At 37.0% G+C, this 26,146-nt stretch overlaps 1 protein-coding gene across 4 annotated transcripts in view; it reads left to right on the forward strand.

Moving 5' to 3' along the window:
• EML4 (EMAP like 4) overlaps nt 1–26,146 on the forward strand; it is a 157,660-nt gene that overhangs the window by 120,819 nt on the left and 10,695 nt on the right. For all 4 annotated transcript variants that reach the window (XM_032239408.1, XM_032239410.1, XM_032239409.1 and 1 more), the window contains 8 exons: nt 4,630–4,764; nt 4,883–5,018; nt 11,410–11,561; nt 13,457–13,582; nt 13,668–13,799; nt 14,574–14,641; nt 20,247–20,335; nt 21,735–21,832. In XM_032239408.1, coding sequence (XP_032095299.1) covers nt 4,630–4,764; nt 4,883–5,018; nt 11,410–11,561; nt 13,457–13,582; nt 13,668–13,799; nt 14,574–14,641; nt 20,247–20,335; nt 21,735–21,832 — 936 coding nt within the window. The remainder of the gene's footprint in view (nt 1–4,629; nt 4,765–4,882; nt 5,019–11,409; nt 11,562–13,456; nt 13,583–13,667; nt 13,800–14,573; nt 14,642–20,246; nt 20,336–21,734; nt 21,833–26,146) is intronic.

The following is a 26,146-nucleotide window of genomic DNA, read 5'->3' on the forward strand; positions in this document are numbered from 1 at the left end:
ATAAGCTCAAAGCACATAAAATAAGAAATATCAAGACTTACGTAATTAAGACATTGTGGTACAAAGATAGATTAATGGAAGAGAATGTAGAAACAGACTACACAAATTAGTTGCTTGACTTATGGCAAAAGTGGCAATGCAGTGCGCAAAGAATAATGTTTCAAGGAATAGTGCTGGATTAATTGGATATTCATGCGGAAAAAAAAAATTAGCCTGACCCCTACCTCACAACGTTCAGAAAAATCAGTTTTAGATGAATTATACATCTGAACATGAAAGGTGAAAAACAATAAAGCTTTTAGAAGAAAATAGAGAACACCTTTTTATAAGTAGATTTTTTAAACAAGGCATAAAGTATTAACTCTAATGGGAGACAAAGATAAATCATATTAAGAACTTCTCTTTATCAAGACACCTTTATTTTTATTTTCCTTTTATTTTTATTTTTATTTTGAGACAGTCACCAAGGCTGGAGTGCAGTGGTATGATCTCGGCTCACTGCAGCCTCCGCCTCCTGGTTTCAAGTGATTTTCTTGCCTCAGCTTCCTGAGTAACTGGAATTACGCCACCATGTCCAGCTAGTTTTGTATTTTTTTTTAAGGAAAAATTGTATTATTTTAATTCTTTTTATGTATAGAAAATTCAACAATGTATATTTAACCCAGTTTAGTGGCAAGTTATTTAGTCTTTGCCTTTTCGGGGTTGACAATGCAAGCCACAGACTTGGGACCCAGCACATTGCCTCCCTAGTGACAGCAGATCTCATCCTATCAGTCATTGCAAGTGGTCCCGATAGCTTCCACCAGCTTACCCAAAACGCCTTTGTCTTCCGAGTTAACCTGTGTGAAGAAGACAGTCATGCACGTCTTCCTGTGGACTAGACATCCCAGTCTTGCTTTCCCCTTGATAATGCATCTAAGGGACCCCCATTTTATGACACAGGGCAGGCAAGAAGACAACCAGATCTATGGGATCCACGTGCTGTGCAGTCACCACCAGCTGAGCTTTCTTGTTCTCCACCAAGGTGGTGACAGTGTTAACTCCTGCTTGAAGGACAGGTGGTCTTTTAGTGGGGATGTCCCCTTTGCCAGCAGCTTTCTTCTTGGCCCAGGCCAACAGCCTCTGCTTCTTCTCTTACTTTGTCTCTGTACTGTACCTGTGGGCCAGCTTAAGCAGCTGAGTAGCTGTTTGGCGGTCCAGGGCCTGGACATTGAACTGGTTAATTGCAGGAAGCACTTTCAGCCCTTTATAGAGGATGGCTCTCTGCCGCTGCAACCTGATACAGGGGGGCCATTTCAGAAAGTGAGTGAGGTCTCTTTGGGCTGGATGTCCTAAATTCTTAGGCCCTTTCTCAAATAGGGGATTCACCACTCTCTTGGTCTCCTGCTTCACGACAGCAGGGACCAGAGCCACCTTCTTCCCCTTGGCCTTCTTTCCTTTCAGCATCTTGGACAGTGGGAGGAGCTGTATTTTTTTTAAATAGAGTCAAGTTTCACCATATTGGCTAGGCTGGTCTCAAACTCCTGACCTCAAGTGATCTTCCCACCTCAGCCTCCCAAAGTGCTGGGATTACAGGTATGAGTCACCACTCACAGCCTATCAAGACACCTTTAAGAGTATGAGAAAATACTTGCAATACACACTTCCAACAAAACCCTCATGTTCTGAATATATAAACATCTATAGTTCGGTAAGAAAAAGACAGTTTTTTAAACAGCAAAAGATTTAAGGTACTACATGAAACAGGGTGTCCAGGTGATTAATAAACATATATAAAGGCACTCAACCTCATTAATTATCAGAGAAATTTACATTAAAACTCAAGTGCAATACCACTATCCACCTACCAAAATATCTTACATGAAAAAGACAAAAATACTCAGGTTGGTGAGGATACAAAATAACTGGAACTCTCACACAGTGCTGCTGGACATATAAGTTGATATAGCCATTTTGGAAAACCATTTGACATAACCTACTAATGTAGAACATATGCATGCCTTCTGGCCCAAATTGTTCATCTCAGCAGAAATATGTACTTGTATTTTCTAGAAGGCAAATAGCAGTGCTGTTTATGGTAGCCAAAAACGTGGAAACTACCTTGCCCATCAGCAGGAGAATGGATAAATCAATAATGTGATATTTTCATACAAAAGAATACAGTAGAGCAAACAGAATGAACAGGTTACAACTATATGTACCAACACAAATGGATCAGACAAATGAAATGTTGAGAAAATAAGACGTGAAGGAATTCATTGTGTATAATTACATTTGAATGAAACAGAAAACTTATCTTTGCTGCTATGAGATAATGGTTAAATATGGGGAGGATGATAGTGACTGGAAAGGGGATCTAGGATATTTATGGAATGTTAGTAATGTTTTGTTTCTTGTTCTGAATGCCGAATATGGATGTGTTCAATTTCTAAAACTTGATTGAGCTATGTACTTAAAATCTATGTGCTTTTCAATATATAATACATCAATAAAAAGTTAAAATATCCTGTAAGGCAATATTCATATGCAAAGTGATTTAAATTCATAAATTTCTTGAGTTTATATCTTGACCATCTTATCGCTAGTATGATGGGTATACTGGGAATATTTGTAGTTAGTTTTACAGCCCTTTGATTATCTTAGTTTGGCCTAAGATTTAACTGTTAAGTTGTTGCGATTTGTCCAAGTGAAAACTAAAGACTGTTCAGTCTTTAAACTTTACTTAAACTTGCTAAATATATATATATAGTTCCATGCTGCTCATTCACTATGGAAAATTTTATAACAGCAAAATATGCTGTACTTTATCTTCATCTTTTTTTAAATTTATTTATTTGGTTAGGGTCTCACACTATCACCCAGGCTGGAGTACAGTGGCTTGATCATAGCTCACCGCAATCTGAAACTCCTGGGCTCAAATGATCCTCCAGCCTCAGCCTCCCAAGTAGCTAAGACTACAGTATGTACGACCACACTGGCTAATTTACTTTTTGCAGAGACAGGCCTCACCATGTTGTACAGGCTGATCTCTAACCCCTGGCCTCAGCAATCCTCCCACCTTGGCCACCCAAACAGTGGGATTACAGGCATAAACCACAACACCCAGCCTAGATTAGATTTTATTAGTTGAATTTTATTTATGTGCTTATGCAAAGGCCCTTGAGCCCAAATGTAAAGTTAACAGAAATGTAAAACTTATGGAAATATTCGAACTATGGGAAAAGAAAAAAATTTAAAACAACCCTTTCAAGTGTCATTTTATCAGTATAATATAAAGTTTATTACCAGCAGAGTGGGGTATAAAAAAAGAAAGAAAAAAATTTTTATTATTTTTAACTCATTTAGTTCATAAGACTGTCATCTTTATCATGTTGTTTTGCAAAAAGGAAATGCATGGAAATACACATAAAGTTCTTTGCTCAGTTAAAAAGTGGACATTAATGATCACCCTGTAAATAAACAATAGCTAATAATAAATGGCTTTACAGGCAAAAGTAGGTAGGTTTCACTTACTGTTAAGTTTGAGTGGATGTTACTATAAAATATCAATTCAGTAAGAATTAGTATTTACTGTAATTATGGAAATATACTGTTTTAGAAAAATATTCTCAATTGAAATCATTTTAATGAAAAAACTATACTTGTAATTTCTTTGTGATTCTCATGCTTGTATTCTTCCTAGTTCACCACAAACCTTTTAAATCTAATGCATATTCTTTCTAGTCCACCACAAATCTTTTAAACCTAAAAAACCTTTGCTAGGTTTTTTGAGGGAAAAGAACATAAAAACTCTCTGGGAATGTTTTTGTTGTAGTTTTTGTAGGAATCAGTAGTGACCATTCTAAATCTACTTTTTAAGAGTTTGGCCTGAAGGGCATATCTCTAAATTAGTTCTAATCTCTAAATATTTTGTTGAGGCCAAGCACAGTGCCTCACACCTGTAATCCCAGCACTTTGGGAGGCCAAGGTGGGCAGATGACTTGAGGTTAGGAGTTTGAGCCCAGCCTGGCCAACAGGGTGAAACCCCATCTCTACTGAAAATACAAAAATTAGCTGGGCGTAATGGTGGACATTTGTAGTCTCAGCCACTCAGAAGGCTAAGGCAGGAGAATTGCTTGAACCCCGGAGGGGGAGTGCCATGAGCTGAGATCACACCATTGCATTTTAGCCTGGGTGAGAGAGTGAGACTACATCTCAATGAACGAATGAATCTGTGTATTTTGTTGAATGAATGAATGATCCATCATAATAGTATAAAGAAAAATAAGACTGTTTACTTTTTTTTTCTTTTAATAAAAATAGTATCTTTAAGAAAGAATGTATGTTGCCCTTACATTTGATAGTTCTAAGTGTACTTTTATGGCATATGCAAGAAACTAAAGGTATTCATATAAATGTCTTTCTAATGCAGAGTTTTTATAAATAGCATAAAAGGTGATATAATAATACAAGGACATCAGATTTAAATCATCCCAAAAATATATTATCAACATTTATCAGGAAAATTAGCTTGAAAGAAGAGGCATTTTCTCAGTTTTTCCCTGTTGTTAATTGTCAATAGCAATTGAACTGATACTGGAAGGAGATAAGGATATACATTCATCTAAAGCCTTATTTCCCTTTTCATAGACAACAAATGAAGTTGTTTTGGCTGTGGAGTTTCACCCAACAGATGCAAATACTATAATAACATGCGGTAAATCTCATATTTTCTTCTGGACCTGGAGTGGCAATTCACTAACAAGAAAACAGGGAATTTTTGGGGTAAGGATCAGATTGTTTTAATGTCATTAGGTGAATAAAACTTTAATTTTTTAAATTGTTGAATAAGCATCAAGTCATGACAAAAAGAAAATTGAAAATTTTCATTGTTTCATTGTAGAAATATGAAAAGCCAAAATTTGTTCAGTGTTTAGCATTCTTGGGAAATGGAGATGTCCTTACTGGAGACTCAGGTGGAGTCATGCTTATATGGAGCAAAACTACTGTAGAGCCCACACCTGGGAAGGGTCCTAAAGGTACAGTACTCTTATATTAAACTCATTTCTTATAATTCTCACATAGTGCTCTTGCAGTCCCATCTCTTAGACCAGGAGAGAAAGAGCTGCAGTGTATCAATCTGAGCAGGTCACCAACAGTTTTCAGCATTCTTCATAATCTTTTTTTAATGAAATTATTTATCCAGTTATTTATTAAGCATATATAACCCACATTTGACTGTACTGAGCCATTCCCTTTATGAGGTTAATAATTAGAAAGAAATGATATTGATATATGTTAGTTTAAAAAGAATAAAGGCTCACTCTCCCCTGAGCTGGTTCTGGGATATCTGTTAGGGCAGAATGCATGGCTATCTGATAAAACGGGAGAGGGGAGAAAAAAGGAATAAACTCATAGTTCAATCCACCTCTTCTTTTTCTTTTCCGCACTGCAGCCCTTCTTCCCATCCTTAGTGTAGTGGTCCTTTGCATCCATTCAGCTTTACCTCAAATCAGTTTTCCTAAAAAATACAGATTTATTTTGTTAAGTTTTATTTGCACCCAAATATACAGATTCTCTTTGCCCTTTTCTATGGTAAATGAAAAAATTTAGGGGAAGGACATGGAAAATAACCTTTTTGAAACCCTGTTTTTTCCTTACTATTTAAGAATAATCAAACTTTGAAAAAAATGTCCAGACTACCATGTACTTCCTTCAGAGTAGGAGGTTCTGAGAGAAAAATTGGAGACCTGGTTCTAAAACAAGTGGGCCAGGAGAACAGAGAGATTCTTAGCAGCAACAGGTGGTAACAGTAAAAATTGAACTAGCTGGGTCAGCAAGTCCTTGAGAATACACCCAAAAAAAAAAAAAAAAAAAAAAGGAAAGGAGGTAATGGGGAAATCACCCTGAGGTTTCTGAGATACCTCCCCTGGGAAATGGCAGAGCAACATGTCCTTTCTCTTGTTTATTTGCCTCACCCTAAACACACTGAAACAACTCCTTACTTCCCTCTCTCTCTCTCTCTCTCTCTCTCTCTCTCTCTCTCTCTCTCTGTCTCTCTCTCGTCCTTGCATCAGACCATGAAATCACCCTAAGTGATTTATGAGTAAAGGAATCCCTGTTCATCTGCTCAGAAAGACCCAATTTACATATCTGCGTTCCCCAGTAAACTTTCCCTGTAACACAGTGTCTGGCATTTGCCACTAGCTGATTGAAAACTATTTGTCAAACATTAAGGAAATAACTTTCATCTTAACTTTGGGTGTCACTGTAGGAGTAAAAGTTGAGTGGTATTGATTAAGAAACTATTTTCACCTAAACGTGGAATTTAAATTTAGCATTATTATTTTCTTATGAATGCACAGATTTTTATACTGTATTTTTTAGGAGTTACATTCAGGTGCTCCTTGACTTCTAGATGGCATTATATCCTGATAAATCTATCATAACATCAAAAATAATACATTGAAACAACAAAAGTCAGGTACCATCTGCACTAAATTAATGATTTAATTAGATGTTTTTCAAATCCATTCACCTGAATTTGTAAGCTTGGCATTTGAATTGAATTAGACATATTAAGAAGTTTAAAACAATAAGCCTTAAATTGTATTGCTATTGACCCTGATCTCAATCATTGGCCATATATTCTTAGCCTCTTTCATTCCATTTAGATTCAAAATTTACATACAAGAAGAATGGCAGTGGGTTGAGTTCTTAAGAAAACAGAGAGGCCGGGCGCGGTGGCTCAAGCCTGTAATCCCAGCACTTTGGGAGGCCGAGGCAGGTGGATCACGAGGTCAAGAGATCGAGACCATCCTGGTCAACATGGTGAAACCCCGTCTCTACTAAAAATACAAAAAATTAGCTGGGCATGGTGGTGCGTGCCTGTAATCCCAGCTACTCAGGAGGCTGAGGCAGGAGAATTGCCTGAACCCAGGAGGCGGAGGTTGCGGTGAGCCGAGATCGCGCCATTGCACTCTAGCCTGGGTAACATGAGTGAAACTCCGTCTCAAAAAAAAAAAAAAGAAAACAGAGAGTTGGAACAACAGTGTTATCAACTACTCTTTTATTTTTCTTTCATTTTTCTTTCCTGGGTACATTTACTTAGTATCAGAAATGCCAGGAACAACATAGTATATTAAAACAATGACTTTTGGGCTGGGTACCATGGCTCACACCTGCAATCCCAGCACTTTGGGAGGCTGAGGCAGGCAGATCACAAGGTCAGGTGTTCGAGACAAGCCTGGCCAACAAAGTGAAACCCTGTCTCCACTAAAAATGCAAAAAAATTTAGTTGGGTGTGGTGGCTGGTGCATGCCTGTAACCCCAGCTACTCAGGAGACTGAGGCCGCAGAATCACTTGAACCTGGGAGGCGGAGGTTGCAGTGAACCAAGATTGTGCCATTGCACTCCAGAGTGGGCAACAGTGTGAGTCTCAAAAGAAAAAAAAATTGTGACTTTTAAATTGTTCACAACTCTCTAACACTGAGCAGAATTTACATGTGAATATACCCTTTTGTTAGCCTTAATGTCTGTGTTCAGACTGGGGGCAGGAAGAAGAGGTTCGAGGATTTTATTTTGGTCTTTGAAAAATTTGTAGCTTAGCCTCTCTACATATGCACAAACAGGAAACAGGAAATCCAATCATGTAAATTGCTGGACACATGAAATGGCCTGTGTTGTTCTTTGCCACATGACTAACTCTATTATGGGCAAAGTTGCTAAGAATTTGAGGTTTTCAATTGGCTGGGAAGGATTTGGTGAGTGCAGTGAAATAAATGGAATCCCAGACCAGAATAAGTGCCCAAAGTTTCCATTTTTTAACTCTTACCCGCATATTTCACTAGATCCAATTTACATATTCCCAACTATGACATTTCTGCACCTGTGGCAGTCTTACCAACCAAAATTTGAGTGTACTCAATTTTGACATCATGCCTGATAAAAGGACATTTTTGGATGGCAGAAGTATAATTTCACAACTAATCCTTTTACTTTTGTAAATAGGAGACAAACCAAAACTGTATTTTATGTCTTACAAGTGCTCTTACATATTTTGTTCTTGTTTCCAAACCATTTTTTCCTTAAACATAAATTAATGGGAATCTTCAAAGTAATTAGTATTTTCTGTTCCTTAAGTAAGTATGAGGCATTTGTTATTTATTTTCTGCACATATGAAATAGATTGAAATTGTTCTTATGCAAAATAATTTGTAATCTTTAAGTGGCTAAGTGGAAGTGGAGAGTATCTACAGCACCATTAAAATGTTCACCATTCTTAAGTCTTGCAAAGGAGCTAAGAAACACTGCCATTTTATGTATTCTCCAAATAATCAAATGGACCCAGTTGCTAAGAATATAACATAAATTTCAAAGTCTCCCTAATATTTGATTCTTTAAACAGGCACAGAAAGCCTTCCAAACATCTTTATTTGGCAAGCCATCTAAACTTGCTTTTTATAGAAGCTTTGTTTCTGTTAGAGATGAGAAGAAATGGTGAGATTTGTGATTACGTTTGGATAGACTTGGCCATGTGAGTAAGCCTGAAGGCAGAGTAGGTTTTTTTAATTCAAGGATAATTATTTTGCTTGGCAGGTATTTCAAACATCATTTGGCAACTGGACTGTCAGAAATACAAGCCCATAAGAAAGACATCTTTGGCTATAAATTTGTTTTATAGGTAGACACTGTATAAAGGAAACTTTGATGATTTGTTTAAATTGGAATCACTGAATTTTTTAAGCTAAATTGATAGTAGGTTCACCTTAGGAAATAACTTTCCTGGAGTGCTAAGGGTGGGAATTTGTATCTCACTGAGTTGACAACTATATAGAGTATTTTTTATTTCTGATGAAGCATTTTTTTCTTCATTTTTATTTTTTATTTTCTAATATTCCATTTTGGGAGGATTTTAAGTGTAACAAGATTTTTGTCATGTTTAGAAATATGACTTAATAGAAAAACTTTATTTTTTTACATTCTGATGGAGAACGATGAAACTTCCACACCTCTGCTTTTTGTGTTTTCTTACATGGTACCTTCAGGCTTCTATTGTTAGTTTGACCATGCATGGGAAAATAAGCCTAAAACTTATTTCTCAATTTTTAATATCCAAATAAAGCCAGTAGTACTCTCAGAAAATTCACATCTCTCAGATGTCCTCCCTCACTTGGTCACATCAGAATAGTGATAGATACTTGTCTGCCTATCCCACCGAACACAGTTGTGTTGTTCAATTTTTAAGGCATTTTTAGATGATAAATGTTGACGTAAGTGGAGACAGTTGATCTAAACAGCAAGTTTGTTGGAGTTCTACTTGCAGGTCTGCTGAATTGGGCAGGCCCTCCTTCACATCAAGCCCCTTCTTGTCTCCCTACCATATATACCCATCTATTAAGTATTTGTACCACTACATACTCATACTGAAATCGAATAATTAGCTGTCGCTGAAATTTTTTCAGGATACCAAAACCTTACAAATTTTAGTTAATTTGTTAAGTATAATGGCAGTTCAAATAGATGAGTAAAAAAGAGCAATCTCAATAATGGTTTTGAGATATAATTCGCATACCATGAAATCTACCCTGTTAAAGTATGCCTGTAAAGTTCATTGGTTTTTAGTATATTTACAAGGTTGTGCAGCCATCACCACTATCTAACGTAAGGACATTCTCATCACGCAGGAAAGAAAATCTGAAAACCTGTACTCGTTAGTAGTCACTTTCCATTTCTCCCTCCCCTCAGCCCCTAGGTAACCACTAATCTCCTTTTGGTCTCTATAGATTTGCCTGTTTGGGACATTTCACATAATCGGAGGCATGCAATATGTGGTCTTTTGTGACTTCTTTCACTTAGCGTTATGTTTTTAAGGTTCATCCATGTGGTGGTAGCCTGTGTCAACACCTCATTCCTTGTTATGGTTGAGTAATATCCCATTGTATAGACATGCTGTGTTTTTAAAATCCATTCATTAGTTGAGGAACAGTTTTAGAAAATGAATAGTTGTTAAACCTGAATTTTTTTCATTTTTTCAAGGAGTCTAAGGGCTATTTATTGACTTACTTTCACTATATTTCAATGAGGCTCTACCTTCCCATTTTGAACCTGGTAGTTAATTCTATAAGACATCATCTTCAAAAAAGCTTTACTCTTGGCTCTGCTAGCCTATCTAGCTAAAGAGCTTCTCTGAGTAAAACATTTATGAACACCAAAAAAAAAAAAGAGGTATGAATACTATTATTTTGTTCTCATCTTTAAAAGAGGTCAAAGTATAATAAAAAACCACATAGATGTTGCCAAAAATATCCTTTCTTTACCCACTTGGTCCCTCCCTGGGTACTTAACAATGTGTGATACGGGTATACAAGAAAACTGGGGTGTCATTTAGCTATCACATTGGTACAGCTGAATCAGTTTTTAAAATACTGAAATTCTTCTCTGCTAGTACTGAAATTCTCCACTGCCTACCTTTGTGTCTCGGTAACCTTCACAGCAGCCCCCATATCTTAGCAAATAAAGGGGGAGTAATCCTTGGCACGTCAAAAGGCCTCTGGGTTAACAATGCTTGTAAAATGTTAGACATTGTGACTGTTAACTCAAAAGGAAACAAATACGTTTTTGCAAAGTTAAAGGAACATCAAGGTAGGATACTTGAGCCTAGTCACAACTTTCTTATTAGCTAACTGTGGTGTCTGCTAAGCCACTCCTGTACCCCTTGTGTCTTGAGCTCCAAAATCAGAAGAGTAATACCTACCCTAGCTACCATACAAGATGATGATGAGAGACAGTAAAGTTCTGAAACCTATACTATATCCCCTTTTGTCCATGGAATTATCACTACTTTTGCTTTGATTTTTTGTGGGAAAATATTTTGAAATATTTTCAGAGTAAATAAATATTTACATAAATGCAAAAGGTTGTATTATGCCTTAAGCTTTACTACCTGCCTTGCACAGAAGACTTGCTGAAAATAGGTTTTTGGGCCAGGCGCAGTGGCTCATACCTATAATCCCAGAGCTTTGGGAAGCCAAGGCAGGTGGATCATGAGGTCAGGCGGCGTACAAGACCAGCCTGGCCAAGATGGTAAAACCCCGTCTCTAGTAAAAATACAAAAATTAGCTGGGCATGGTGGCAGGCACCTGTAATCGCAGCTACTTGGCAGGCTGAGGCAGGAGAATTGCTTCAACCCAGGAGGCAGAAGTTGCAGTGAGCGAAGATCGTGCTACCGCACTCCAGCCTGGGCGACAGAGCGAGACTCTGTCTCAAAAAAAAAAAAAAAAAAAAAAGAAAAGAAAATAGATTTTTGATTGAGTCATATGAACTTTCTGATTAACTCTGTAGTTCTACTGAAGTTTTATTCCAAATAGACAATAAAATCTGATGAAAAGTATTGTCACTAGTGTTTTTATTTTTCCCTTATCATATTAGGTATATATCAAATCAGCAAACAAATCAAAGCACATGATGGCAGTGTGTTCACACTTTGTCAGATGAGAAATGGGATGTTATTAACTGGAGGAGGAAAAGACAGAAAAATCATTCTGTGGGATCATGATCTGAATCCTGAAAGAGAAATAGAGGTAAGGATGAAAATGGAATATCAAAATACTAAATAAACTCAGGTATTTTGTCCTACATTAAGGTAACTTAAACTTTTCTTGCACACTTACTAAATTCTTATAATTTCATTTCCTCCCCTGAAGAAAAGAGTTTGTTATTGCCTTTAAGATAACTTTTTTCAACAAAAAGACCATTCATTAAACAAAAGAATTTAAAAGAATAGTTTTAAAGATTAGGCAGAACAATTTGCCCATTAAAACCAGAGCATACCAGTACTTTGGGAGACCGAGGTGGGCGAATCATTTGAGGTCAGGGGTTCGAGACCAGCCTGGCCAACATGGTGAAACCCCATCTCTACTAAAAATTCAAAAAAATTAGCTGGGCATGATGGTGGGCGCCTGTAATCCCAGCTACTGGGAGGCTTAAGCAGGAGAATTGCCTGAACCTGGGAGGTGCAGGTTGCAATGAGCCGAGATTGTACCACTGCACTCCAGCCTATGCAACTAAGCGAGACTCCATCTCAAAAAAAGACCCAGAGCAAATGTCACAAAGTTAATTTTTCTTCTCTTTTTTGGTGATTTATATTTTGGATTTATGCTTAGTGGTTTTTTCCCACATGTAACATTCTTTCCAGAGAAAATCTTCTGGAAAATCCCCTGAAAAAGAAGATCCTGATATTGTTCGTGGATTTTATTTCCAGGAAGATAGATAATAAAGAGTTGCTTAATCACAACCTTAAGTTCATACAGAAAATGCAGCTTCCATTACTGTTTTCTTCTCAGATAACTCATATCCTTTGTTACTAAAAGCTACACAATCGGCCTGGTGTGGGGGCTCACACCTGTAATCCTAGCACTTTGGGAGGCCGAGGTGGGTGGATCATGAGGTCAGGAGTTTGAGACCAGCCTGGCCAATATGGTGAAACCCCATCTCTACTAAAAATACAGAAATTAGCCAGCCATGGTGATGAGCTGAGATCGTACCACTGCACTCCAGCCTGGGCGACAGAGTGAGACTATCTCCCAAAAAAAAAAAAAAAAAAAAAATTGTGATATACCACCTTGTTCACTTCTCCCTTTGCCATTTCTAACGTAAACTTGAGTTCCTCTTAGAATTCAGTTATTTGTATTTTTAGGAGTAATTTTAGATCCCACTTTATAAAGTGGGATTTATAATTTCATTATTTCAGAATCATTCTTTGAGATTATTATTAAATATATTAACATAGCATTCACTGAGATTGTTCCATATATTGCATGAAATGAAATTGCCCTCCCAAGGAGTCCTATTGGTTATAATACTTTACAAATATTGTTTTAATTTACAAAGAAATTCCACATTAATTTTAATTGACACATTGTAATTGAACATATTTATGGGATACAATCTGATGTCTTGATACAGATATGCTGTATAGTAATCCAGTCAGGATAGTTAGTATATCTGTCACCTAATGCATTTATCATTTTTTTGTAGTGAGAATATTTTTATATTTTGATCCTTAAACAATTAAGAGTAGGTAGGGCATGTATTATCTCATATTACAGAAAAATGCTTCTTAGGCTAAGTAACTTACCCACAGTAACATAACTAATAAGTAACAAAACCCAACTACATTCTTCATGTGATCTAATAGAACTTACTTCTTTTTTCCATATTCTTAACCCTTAACTCTTAAAATCATATACACATTTAAAATTAACTGAAGCAAAGAATGTTGATGATTATAACTTCTGTATAATAAAATGTAATTGTCTGGACAAATAAATTAGTAGTATGAGATTACCATATTCAAATTTGGGATTTCATCATAATTACTCCATAATTGCTTACAGCTATAAATGCAGGCTTCAAGTAGTAATTAATGCATGTTAGTATGCATATGGTGACTTTACACTTTTTTTTTTTTTCCTAGGTTCCTGATCAGTATGGCACAATCAGAGCTGTAGCAGAAGGAAAGGCAGATCAATTTTTAGTAGGCACATCACGAAACTTTATTTTACGGGGAACATTTAATGATGGCTTCCAAATAGAAGTACAAGTAAGCTGTATGATATTAACGATTAACTGAATATTTTCTGTGATATTCTTTGGTTCTTATAACAGTGAGTGTCTTTCATTTTCAGGGTCATACAGATGAGCTTTGGGGTCTTGCCACACATCCCTTCAAAGATTTGCTCTTGACATGTGCTCAGGACAGGCAGGTCTGCCTGTGGAACTCAGTGGAACACAGGCTGGAATGGACCAGGCTGGTGGATGTGAGTGAAGCAAGATGTGATTATTAGTTCCCCCACAGGAACTCCTCATGCTGGCAGCTGAGCAGCAAAGTAAAAAGGACTAAGGGTTGATTCAAACCACTTAGTCTTACTTCCCTCTTACCATAACTAAACCATATGGTTTAGTAAAGGGGGGTTGGAGGTAAGAGGGAAGTGTTTAGTCTCAAAGTGTGAACATGAACCCATTTTAAAGAAGCAAGTTGGTAGTGTAAAAGCTCAACTTGTCTATCAGCTTCAATGGCAAAATCATAAAGATTTCATGTATCTATATAGCATTAATTATTATGGAAATATTTGGGCTTTGAGTGGTGTTGTCATTGGGTTCAGTAAGTGCTGCTCACTAACAGGCTCTATTGTCTTATTTTTGAGTGGTCTCTTACTGTACTTTCTGTCAACTCCCCCCCCCACCCACCGCCACCCCAATATCCACCTTGTCTAGTCCAAAAGGTATCTCCAGCTTCTTTGTGGACACTAAAGAACTGCACCAATGTTTGTTGTTACTATCTTTATTATTTCACTCCCTAGCCACAAGCTGGTTGTCCCTTTACCTCACCACTCTGCCAGCATATCCCCTTCATGCTCTGAAATTCTTTTTCCTCTCATGTCCATGTGGTATTTCTCATTAGCTGCAATAAAGTTGATCAAAGTTTTATGTTTATATGAAACAAGTTATTTTCAAATGTTTTTGCCACTATCCCTATAGATCTAGGGAGACAGTCTCATGTACTCCCCAACAGCTGTCTGTCTCTTTTCTAGGAACCAGGACACTGTGCAGATTTTCATCCAAGTGGCACAGTGGTGGCCATAGGAACGCACTCAGGCAGGTAGGGTCTTTAAGTAAGCTAAGTAATCTGAAGTCGTGGGATGTTTAAATGCTTATTTAGGAATGTTCTCAATCTGATTTGGAGAATTAATCTCTTAAGTGGCTCACTAATATGCTTGTTGTTCTGTATATTCATACAATTATTCAGTAACTGTTGAGCACCTGCCATTCGCTACATGCCATTGTGTGTATTCAGGATACATCAGAAGGCAAAACAAAAATACCTGCCCTGTGAAGCCCACGTTTTAGTGTGTATGGGGCAGAATAAAAAATAAGGCTTGATGCAGCCAGGTGCTGTAGCTCATGCTTATAATCTCAGCACTTGGGAGGCCAAGGTGGGCCGATCACCTGAGGTCAGGAGATCAAGACCAGCCTGGCCAACATGGTGAAACCCTGTCTCTAGTAAAAATACAAAAATTAGTCAGCTGTGGTGGTGCACGCCTGTAATCCCAGCTATTCGGGAGGCTGAGGCAGGAGAATCACTTGAACCTGAAAGAGGTTGCAGTGAGCCGAGATTGTGCCACTGTACTCCAGCCTGGGCAACAGAGCAAGACCTTATTTCAAAAAAATAATAATAATAAAAATAATCCAGATGCAGTAATCCACACCAGTAATTCCAGTGCTTTGGGAGGCTGAGGCAGGAGGATCACTTGAAGCCAGGAGTTTGAGACCAGCCTGGGCAACATAGCGAGACTCCATCTCTACAAAAAAATAAAATAATAACCATTATAATGAATTCTATTAGAAAATGTTAAGAACCATGCGAGGAGAACAGGGAAAAAGATGGGGGGATTAAAAGGGAGTTCACTTGCAAAATGATAGTGGTCATTATAGGCTTCATTGAAGAGGAGTTGGCAGATTTGACTTGCCATTGTGAAATTACAAATGTCAGAAAATTTCTCTCATTTTTTTTTTATGCAAGGGTAGGATTTGAAGCGCATATAACACAATTGAGTATTCATAAGTTGTTTGTGCTATACCTTTTGCCATCCTGTCTTTTATTAAATGCTACAGACATGTAATAAAAGATATATTTTCTAAAATTAAGACCTGACTTGCAAACCTTGCATAGTACCTTTCTAAGGTTAACATGTTTATAACTTACATATCTTTAATGGACTCGTCTTTATTGTCTCTGCTAGTAGGTAGTCTTCCTCACAAATAATTTTTTTAAGGAGGCAAAGAAAAACATGAAGTCGCTTTCCCAAAATTAAACTCATTTAAAAATGTGGAATGCTGATTTTTAATGGGGTGAGACTATTGTGAACATACTTACATAAATATTTTTTGTTTATATATGACTTAAATATTTTAAATCAACTAATTCATTTAATTCTAAATTTAGTCATTTAGAGGGTTTTTTGTAGCAATTTTTCCTTCTGGTGGTTAAATACAAATTAACACCTGGAATGTAAAAACATTCCAATTTATTCTTATAATGCTGCAGAATCTTTCAGAATAATGGATACACAGGTCTGTAAAGGTAATTGAATTATGAATATCTAATAGAGATGCTACTGACTGAAATAATTGATTTTTAGAATTAAGCTGCTTGAAAGAGCAATTAGTGATACTTTTTAGATACAGAAGGCTAGCTCAGATTTTCCCCAAAACACGTTAGTATTAGATCATTATGAGGTTTAAAATCCCTTAGACTTGGACATTTGTCCATCTGGACCAAGTTTGGTCCATTTTCTTTGAGAAAGACACTTGACAGGTCACTGTAGGATTTGGAGGAAATTATTTTCTTGAACCAAAAAGAATTGTTGTTAAGCATATAGGAAACCATCTGAGTTCAAGACCAGCAACATGGCAAAACCCCGTTGCTACAAAAAATTAGCCAGGCATGGTAGCATACACTTTTGTTCCCAGCTACTCAGGAGGCTGAGGTGGGAGGATCACCTGAGAGCCTGAGAGGTTGAGGCTGCAGTAAACTGTGATCATACCACTGCACTCCAGCCTGGGCAACAGAGTGAGACCCTGTCTTAAAAAAAAAAAAGTAATAAGTTTTAAATGCTTGAGGGTGTCATAAAGTTTCCATAAACTCCTTAAAAACTCACCTGATACACAGCAGCTCTGTATCTTGTCCTCTTGGTGTGTCAGTTCAGTCTGAATTGGGATATTATTTTGTTCCTGTACTCTAAAAAGGAACTTAGCATCAACTTTGGTATTTCTAGGCCCAGTGCAATTTCAGAGGGATAGTCATAAAAATTGGTTAATGAATTACATTCTCAGAAGAAACTTATAATCTGTGTTGCAATAAAGTATATTTCTTATGCTTTTTTAATTTTATATTTTACTTTTAATATTATTTTAAAATAAAAGAGAGATGAGGTTTCACTATGACGCTCAGTCTGGTTTTGAACTCCTGTTCAAGCGAACCTCCTGCCTCAGCCTCCCAAAGTGCTAGGATTACAAGCATGAGGCACCATGCCGGGCCTTCCTGTGCACTTTTTTTTTTTTTTTTTTTTAAATCGGACTGACTATATATGGCTTGTACCTGTGCACTTTTTAAAATGAAAATAATTGCTAAACACGCAGCATATGGCTTCAAAGTGCCAGTTTTCCTGCTTATTTGCCTTTAAACTCAAGTATTCACATATGAAAGCTATTTATCTTACCTGATTAGATGACAGAATTCGATTAGTTGCATAGAAGTTTCAGCCATAGTTCACAAATTACTGATATTTATGAATGTGTTTAGTTAGAGATTTCTCTGATAGGTTTTACGGCCCCCTTACCATCTAACAAGGGCATTCCACAATTAACCTGAAAAACTGGTTCAGGCCATGATGGGAAGGTTATGCGTTGTTATCTCTTAGAATTAAGAAAAAGCCAACCAACATTTAATATCAATATGGACCTTAAGTCTGATAAAAAACATTTACAGTCTATTGTCTCTGAAGCCTGCTACCTGAAGACTTCATCTCCATGATAAAACTTTGGTCTCCACAACCTCATATCATAACCCAGACAGTTCTTTTCTACTGATAACTCTTTAAACCAATTGCCAATCAGAAAAATTTTAAATCTGACTATAACCTGGAAGCCCCCACCTACCTTCAAGTTGTCCTGCCTTTCCTGACCAAACCAATGTATATTTTAACATGTATCTGATTAATGTCTTATGTCACCTTAAAATGTATAAAACTAAGGCTGTGCCTCAACCACTTTGGGCACATGTTCTCTGAGGACTGTCTCATCATGCACCATGGTCACTCATATTTGGCTCAGAATAAATCTCTTCAAATATTTTTACGGAGTTTAACTCTTTGTTGACAAGGTAAAAAATTGGGATCTTTAAGACTTCAGTTCTACCTTGAATACACTAATCCCTGTTAAACCATATCACTAAGCTTTAAAAAAAAAATTCCTTCAAGCCCTTTTCTCTCTCCTAAATATTTCTTTTAAGGGGGAAATTGTCCCTTTCCAGATATGGGTTATCATGCTCATGCCCATAATCCCAATACTTTGGGAGGCCAAGGTGGGTGGATCAATTGAGGTCAGGAGTTTGAGAGCAGCCTGGTCAACATGGCAAAACCCCATCTCTGGGTTACAGAGTGACACTCCCTTTCAAAAAAACAAATCATTATGATTCTCTTTATTGGTTTTTATTAGTGGTGACATTTTTTCCATCTGAATAATTAAAAATGAAATGACTCAGAAGGTAGGAGCAGGTAAAAAATAAAGATTAAAAAAAAAAAATTGCCCTGCACGATGGCTCATGCCTATAATCCCAGCACTTTTGGAGGCTGAGGCGGGAGGATCACCTGACATCAGGAGTTCAAGACCAGCCAGGCCAACACAGTGAAACCCTGTCTTTACTAAAAGTGTAAAAATTAGCTGGGTGTGGTGGTGCGCACCTGTAATCCCAGCTACTCGGGAGACTGAGGCATTAGAATCGCTTGAATCCAGGAGGCGGAGGTTGTAGTGAGCCAAGATCGCACCACTGCACTCAAGACTGGGGGACAAAAGTGAGTCTCCATCTCAAAAAAAAAAAAAACTTGCTTTTTTTGCCCTGTCCAGTTTATGAATGAATTTTTAGTAACTTGTAGGCTATGGGCTGAAACTTTTAGGCAGTTAGCCTAATTTGTAAATTCTGTCATCTACTTAGGTAAGAGAAATAGCATTTATATGTGAATACTTGAGTTTAAAGGCCAGTAAGTAGTGATTTTGTTTTTCTAGTCTTCTCCTGTTATTTCCATCCCATCCATTTTCTTCCTGTGTACTGTACTACTATTAAATACCTCTTGCCAAAATTTGACTTTTGCCATATTCAAGACTTATTTTTGATTTATTTGTTAACTTATTCATTCTCCACATATTTAGTGCCTACTCTGATGTGGCAGTGCTCAACTCTGAATTCTTCCAACCAGCTGTGCATGCTGCCATCCTCTCACTTATGCAGCCTTCAGTTTTTCTGTCCATGGTGCCCAACTTTGCTTCATATCCCTGGTCTCACCACATTCTTCTGAAGTACCCATCCTTTCCTTCAAATACTCTTAGAAAAAAGGTCTGATAATAGTGATTTAGGATGTAGTTGGATTTAAGTTGTTTTAGCTCTCAAGAGGCATTTGCATTTTGACTTTTCCTAGAAATGTGAATGAAAAAATATATATGTTGCAAAGAATTTAGAGCTTCCCTGTGTTAAGTGTTGGAGGTCCTGGGGTGGAGAGTGCTCCCTGCTGGTTCTTTTGAAATCACACCAAATGAATGGCTTGCTACGGTTGTCCGTGGTCCTTCTCACCTCCCTACCTATACAGCTGCTGTTCCTCCTGCCTAAAATGTCCGAACATTCCCTCAGTGTTCAGCTCAACCCATATGTTACGTCTTCCCTAAGGATGTTTTTCTGTTTGCTATCATTCATTTTCCTCCTGTGAGTTCCTCTATTGTATTGAGCCACCATTACTGAGGTTGAATTTATTCATTCTTTCTTTCAGTTGACTCATTTGCTTTCTCCCAACTTAAGTGTCTTGTTCTTTCCATCCCATCCTGTTGAAGAACACTAATCCCATATTTCTATTTAAATAGCGCCTAGCAAAGAGACAGGAATGGCATTCAGTGAATACCCAAATAGAAATGATATGCCTAGACCCATGTATATTTATGTATTTTGTATCTAGCAGCATTGTGCTAAATGAATTTATCCTTCATTAGAAGAAAATATGTCATACTTAAGGACTATTAAAAATTCTTAAAATTAAAAAAAAAGATCTGTCTGGGCACAGTGGCACATGCCTGTAATCTCATTACTTTGGGAGGCCAAGGTAGGGGGACTGCTTGAGGCCAGGAGTTCAAGACCAGCCTGGGTAACATAGTAAGACCCCATCTCTTAAAAAAAAAAAAAAAGAAAGAAAGAAAGAAAATAAATTAAAAATTAGCCAGCACGGAGATACAGCTATAGTTCCAGCTACTCAGGAAGCTGAGGTGTGGAATGGTGGTGTGAGCCGAGGAGTTCAAGGCTTGTGGTGACCTAGGATCATGCCATGCACACCAGCCTTATGAAAAAGCAAAACTCCCATCTCAAAAAAAAGAAAAAAGAAAACAACTTTTGCTTCTATAAATGCTAATATCAGAAGAAAATTTTGATTTTTACTTCTTAACAGGTGGTTTGTTCTGGATGCAGAAACCAGAGATCTAGTTTCTATCCACACAGACGGGAACGAACAGCTCTCTGTAATGCGCTACTCAATAGGTAGGCAAATTTACTCCCACCTCCCACGACTGGCATTCACAGCGCTTCACTGTAATTGCATACTTTTACTTCTGATAAGGCTGACTTTTTTTTCTCTTTCTTTAGAGTTGTTAAGTATTAAATATGTTTCCCCCAACATCAGATTAAATTCTGCTGCCAGAAACTGCAAAAGATCTGCTAAACAACATTCTGAATCATCAAATTTAGAATGGACTACTACAACTACATTTGCATTTGAAAGAAGGATAAAGTACAATCAAATCCCCTTTTTCCAGAACTGCTCATACTTAGAATTTTGAATAGGTATTAGGCTAAATGTCACATCTAGTTAGCAACCTTTTCTTTATATATGAGAATATAAAAGAAATTACAGAGAAATTCAAAATACACAAATTTTATAGGCCCTTCAAGTCCCTTAGCATCTAGTGCATTGTTTTGATAACATAGTAATGATTGGTTTGTTAATTAGATAAAATATAAAATACTTAGCAATTCTCTATAAGAGTTTGTTTTATTCCTTTAGCCTGCTTGAGAATAATTATTTGTATTTTATTCACAATATTAAGTTGATATGATAATACTCCAGTTACCTTTTTTTGTTATTAATGTGGCTTTGATTCATACCATTCTTCCTGTAGTCTGATATTTTCTTTATTTGAAAATATATGCCAGTAGATGTTGGATTAGCACAGGATCCAAAGCATCTTTCTGATTGTTTCTCAGTTGTTTCAAAGGAAATACAGAGTAGTGTTCTTTAAATTGAAAAAGAAAGGTAAAGTATGTACTTGAAGCTGTAAGCCTGAAGAGAGTCCTCTTGAACAAAAATGTTAACATTTCTCTGGGGTTTGTTTTATTTTATTGTTTTTTAGTCTTGTAGTAGCAACTAACCACTGCAAATATAGCTGTCAAACTCCAGAGATCACGTGGACTTTATTGACCATTTGTTACATGCTTAGCACTGTGGTGGGTACCGGCAAGGACACCACAAAAGAAAGAAATGTGGTCTCTTCCCAAAGTACCTACTCTGTGATTGGACATATATATGCTAGCTAAACTAAGCAGCACTTCGCTCATCCTACCATGTAAACACGGTGTCTTTCTACCCAAGAAGGCAGGATAACCTCTCTGGAGCCAGTTTTTAGTTAACCAGAAAATGAGCCTAGAGTCCAAGGCTGTAAGCATCTCCAAGAAGGGACTGTGTAACATTAGACTGAATGACCATTTATTTTTCAAGTATACTTAGTGGATAGGATTCGTTCTTCAATTGCCAAACAACAGTTAAATTGATGAGATTTAACAGCATTTGTAAATAAGTCATTTAGGGTCGATCTAGTAAAATTAACAGTAAATAAATTTATCAATATATTTGTCTACTCAACACTGACCTGTTTCATTCTAGATGGTACCTTCCTGGCTGTAGGATCTCATGACAACTTTATTTACCTCTATGTAGTCTCAGAAAATGGAAGAAAATATAGCAGATATGGAAGGTGCACTGTAAGTAATGAAGTAAAACAAGCAAAATTATTGGGAAACCTTACTTCTGTTAAAAACAAATGTTTACATCAATGTATGCGTTGTTTCCTGTCATTAGCTGCTTGTCTTTGAAAACTGGAACTGGTAATACCTGACGGCAGAACATTAGAATTCCCTGTGTGCTCTCAAAAGACGTCTCCTTTTGATGGGGGTTTAATATTTGTCACTCTCTGACTAGTTTTAAGACAGTTTCTTAAAGCTATTTCCATAGGAAACCTTTAGAATAACACTTTTTGAAAATTGAATGAGTCAGCAATAAAAAAAATCTCATGTTTAATCTTATGATTCTACCTACCTCAACACCCTATAACATCCTATATCACCTTTGCCACTAAAAATAAAATAATGTATATGGATATTTTTCTGCATTTAAGAGAGTTAATAGAAGGATGTTTCCTGTAATCTGTTGCCCACTTCTGCTGTGATTGGGTTATAATTATAGAATGTAAATTGGAATAAATTTCTGTAAGCATGCCAAGTACTGACTGTATGACAGGTATCCCCGTAGCAAAAGAAATGGCCCAGGCACCAATAATATGTACAACATGTGTTCCTTTGACCTTAAGAAGTACAGTCCAGCTGAGGCCAAGAAAAGAAAGGTTGGCAATGTAGCGTAGTAGCAAAGAGCACAGACTCTTGGCCAGACTACCTTTGATTTGAATTCTTGCTTCACCACTTAGAAGCTAATGTGACCTTGGGTGAGTTATGTAAACTTTTCTTTGGTTTTCATATCTATAAAATGAGGATACCTGTAAAAGTAGTTTCTACTTCATAGGACTAAAACAAGTTAATGTATATAAAGTACTTAATGCTACTGCTTGGCACATAGTAAGTATTCAGTAAATGTTAACTACTATTTTTATAGAAGATGAGTTTCTTGGTATATATGTTTAGAAATTAGGATTAGCAAATCATGTGATGAATTAGTGGCACAGATTGTTTAGCAGTCTTTATCATAAATCAGTTCATTTTAGTGAAATAAAAGAATTTTTAGAAGCATGTACATCTTATAATAAGCAAAATAAACTTCAGTATGGGTCTGAAATTTATTTTGCTTACCACATATAAGCAACAACTAGGCCATGTATTTGAGGAAGCAGACTTATTTGCCTTTTTGCATATTTTATAGCATATATTAAAACCAGTCCATTTGTAAACTAGTCTACAAGCAACTTAGAGTTAGCATTTGTCCAAAATATTTTTGTTTGCCTTGCCAATGAATCATTATCTATTTATTTAAATCTATCTTTTAATTTGTCAACTTAATGTTTGTCATATGGAATAGTATACATGATTAAATTAGATACTCCACCAAAAGAGATTTTCAGATCACTCAAGTTTACCAGGCCCCAAATTTTTCCTTTTTTTTTTAATTTTGTTTTCTTTCTTTCTTTTTTCTTTTTTTGGTTTGTTTCATTTTCATTTATGGAGACAGGATCTTACTCTGCCACCTAGGCTGGAGTGCAGTGCCTCGACCTCCTGAGCTGAAGCAATTCTCCTGCCTCAGCGTCCTGAGTAGCTGGCACCATAGGTTCATGCCACCTTGCTCAGCCTCAAGTAGTACTCCTGGCCTCAAGTAGCCCTCCACCTCAGCCTCCCAAAGTGATGAGATTAGGCATGAGCCACTGTGTCTGGCCAATTTTTAATCGCAACCTTTTTTAAAAAAGTCCATGCCTTAATAAACTGTTTATCAAATATGACTTAATCTTGTAGAATCAAGATTTTACAGGTAGCCCTGTAGCACTTAGCCCACTTTCCAGAGAAGATTAATGACTTGTCATTGGTGTCATCTTGACATAATGGCAGATCAAGGACTTGGCCACAGTTCTACTAACTCTTAGTAGAGCAGCCTTTTCAATGTACAGTAATGCCTCTGATTTTTCATTACGTATCTTATATTACTGTGCTGTTACAGTGCAGCTGATCCAGAAGAGAGAGCAGTGTGTGACATTGGATAATCAGAATGATCTTGGAAGTACTGAGAAATGGCAAGTTGATCAAATGCAAGAGACTTGTCCTAATCCAGTTAGGAAGTTCTTATCTTTGAAGCATTTGAAGAAAGTATTATTTGGAGATACCCGTAGGAACTGTTACAACTTGACAGCACTGTTTGGGGTTGTAATGAAAGGTTCAGCTAGTAGTTCAACTATAACTACTCTCAGAGTTCCAAATTCAAATGCTATTTTCTATTTCTAATAATATTCTTGTTACTACTCAACATTTAGGTGACTATTATAGCTGCAGAAGAACAGTAGACTTAGAGCTTTAGGAAGTGTCTCTAATAAACTATGATATCTCTAATTAAATGTCTCTAAATTATAAATATTTCTAATAAAAATAATCTTATAACTTACAGTCCAACAAATTTTAAGTTATATGCATTTGGAGCCCCTTTTCACAGTAGCTGTTTATGTGGAAATGTCAGTTGAAAAGATGGCTGGTACCCAAAGATGTGAAACAGCACTTCTTGGTAGAGGGCAGCTAGGTGATACATGGGTCCCTTAATAAATGATGACATCATTACAGTCCAGGGCCTTGCTCTCAACTTCATAAGCTAAGAAACAAAACAAGATTCATTTTGGAAATATGGACTTACATCAACCAAGTTTTCCAAAGCTGCTTTGTGAAATGTCAATTTACAATAGGAACTATAACAGGTAAGGACACTAAATCCTAGTTTTCCCTGGCCAACCAAGTTGTCTCTCTAAGCAAACCTCAGGAAAGCATCTTTTAATCAGAATGCTAGTTTAGGCCAGGCATGGTAGCACATGCCTGTAATCCCATAATCCCAGCACTTGGGGAGGCTGAAGAGGCAGATCACTTGAGCCCATGAGTTCACATCCAGCCTGGGCAACAACATAATAAGACTCTTTATACACACACACATGCACACGCATGTAAGCTGGGTGTGGTGGCATGCACTATAGTCCCAGCTACTTGGAATGCTGAAATAGGATCACTTGAGCTATGGAGGTCAAGGTTGCAGTGAGCCATGTTGATGCCACTGCACTCTAGCCTGGGTGTCACAGCCAGACCCTGACTTTAAAAAAAAAAAAAAAAAAAAGAGAAAAAGAAAATAATGCTAGTTTATTCATAAAATACATAAATGCCAAGGGGACAGGACATGAGCATCTTCCAGCCAATGCATTCCTTCCCTTTAGGGAAAGTACATATGAAGCCAAAGTAGAATCAGAAAGTGAGCAAATCCGGTGCTTGCATCCACAGTAGAGCAGTGATGGCCACTGGAACTGATCTCGGCTCAGGTCTCTCTACCCTGAACATAGGACACATTTGTCTCTGTGACTCTTTTGTCATTGCTAACCAGACTGGTGCCAACTCGTGTGGTTCTTTGGATAGATTCATACCTATAATCAGCTTATACTCTAGGCTTGCCAACCTTAGAGTCATTATGATTCTTTTCTGCCTCTTTCTGCTTAGGTTTGTGTTATGTTAATTCTAAAGTTTAACTTTCAGAGCTTCCAAACTAGAAGATATCCCATGGGGTTTCCATAAACTCACAGAACTTTACTCTTCCAGTCATTAAAACTTATTTCCATTTTCTACTGTCACGAAATACCTTTTACAATCTTTCTGAAGTTGATGTGCTTAAAATTTTGGCATTTCAGAAAACTTCAGATAAACTGGAAATTTGGCGATTTATCCTGTATTCCCTCTTCTGTGTGTTCTTTTAAAATACTAAGTCTGATCACAAAAGGACTATACAATTTATATTTAGAATCATTTTTCTCATTTATAAAGGATAGAAGAGACCATTATCTAGTTGCCGCCTTTATTTGATGAATAGAAAAGTAAGGCAACTGTACCAAAAGCTCATTTGTCACTTATCCTTTGTTTTGTGTTCTAAGCTCTGTGATCAAGCTAATCTTGATTAATCCAGTTACCTCACAGTTTAAACATATGCGTATACTAGTCTCCAAGGATGATGAACACTGAGGTGAAAATTTGATGTCTGATCAAACGTTAGAAACCTGAAAAATCTCAACATATGCAAGAAGAGCCTAGACAAGAGCACTTTTGGCTTCGTCTTTTTTCACATACCCTGTCACTTCCTTTTTCTCTCCCATTTCTAATGCTTGCATTTACTTTTAATGTTGTGCAGTCTCTGTCACTTCAGAAACAGGACAAAAATAGGTGCAGTACAAGTAAACATTCTAATTCTTTTTTTTTTTTTTTTTTTAGAGGGGGTTTTTCGTTTTTTTCACCCTGGTGGGGGAGGAAGGGGGGGTTTTGGGCTACCGCCAACCTCCGCCTCCT

This window comes from Sapajus apella, unplaced genomic scaffold, assembly GCF_009761245.1.
Source record: "Sapajus apella isolate SASKATOON/1434 unplaced genomic scaffold, GSC_monkey_1.0 scaffold44, whole genome shotgun sequence".
Taxonomy (NCBI): Eukaryota; Metazoa; Chordata; class Mammalia; order Primates; family Cebidae; genus Sapajus; species Sapajus apella.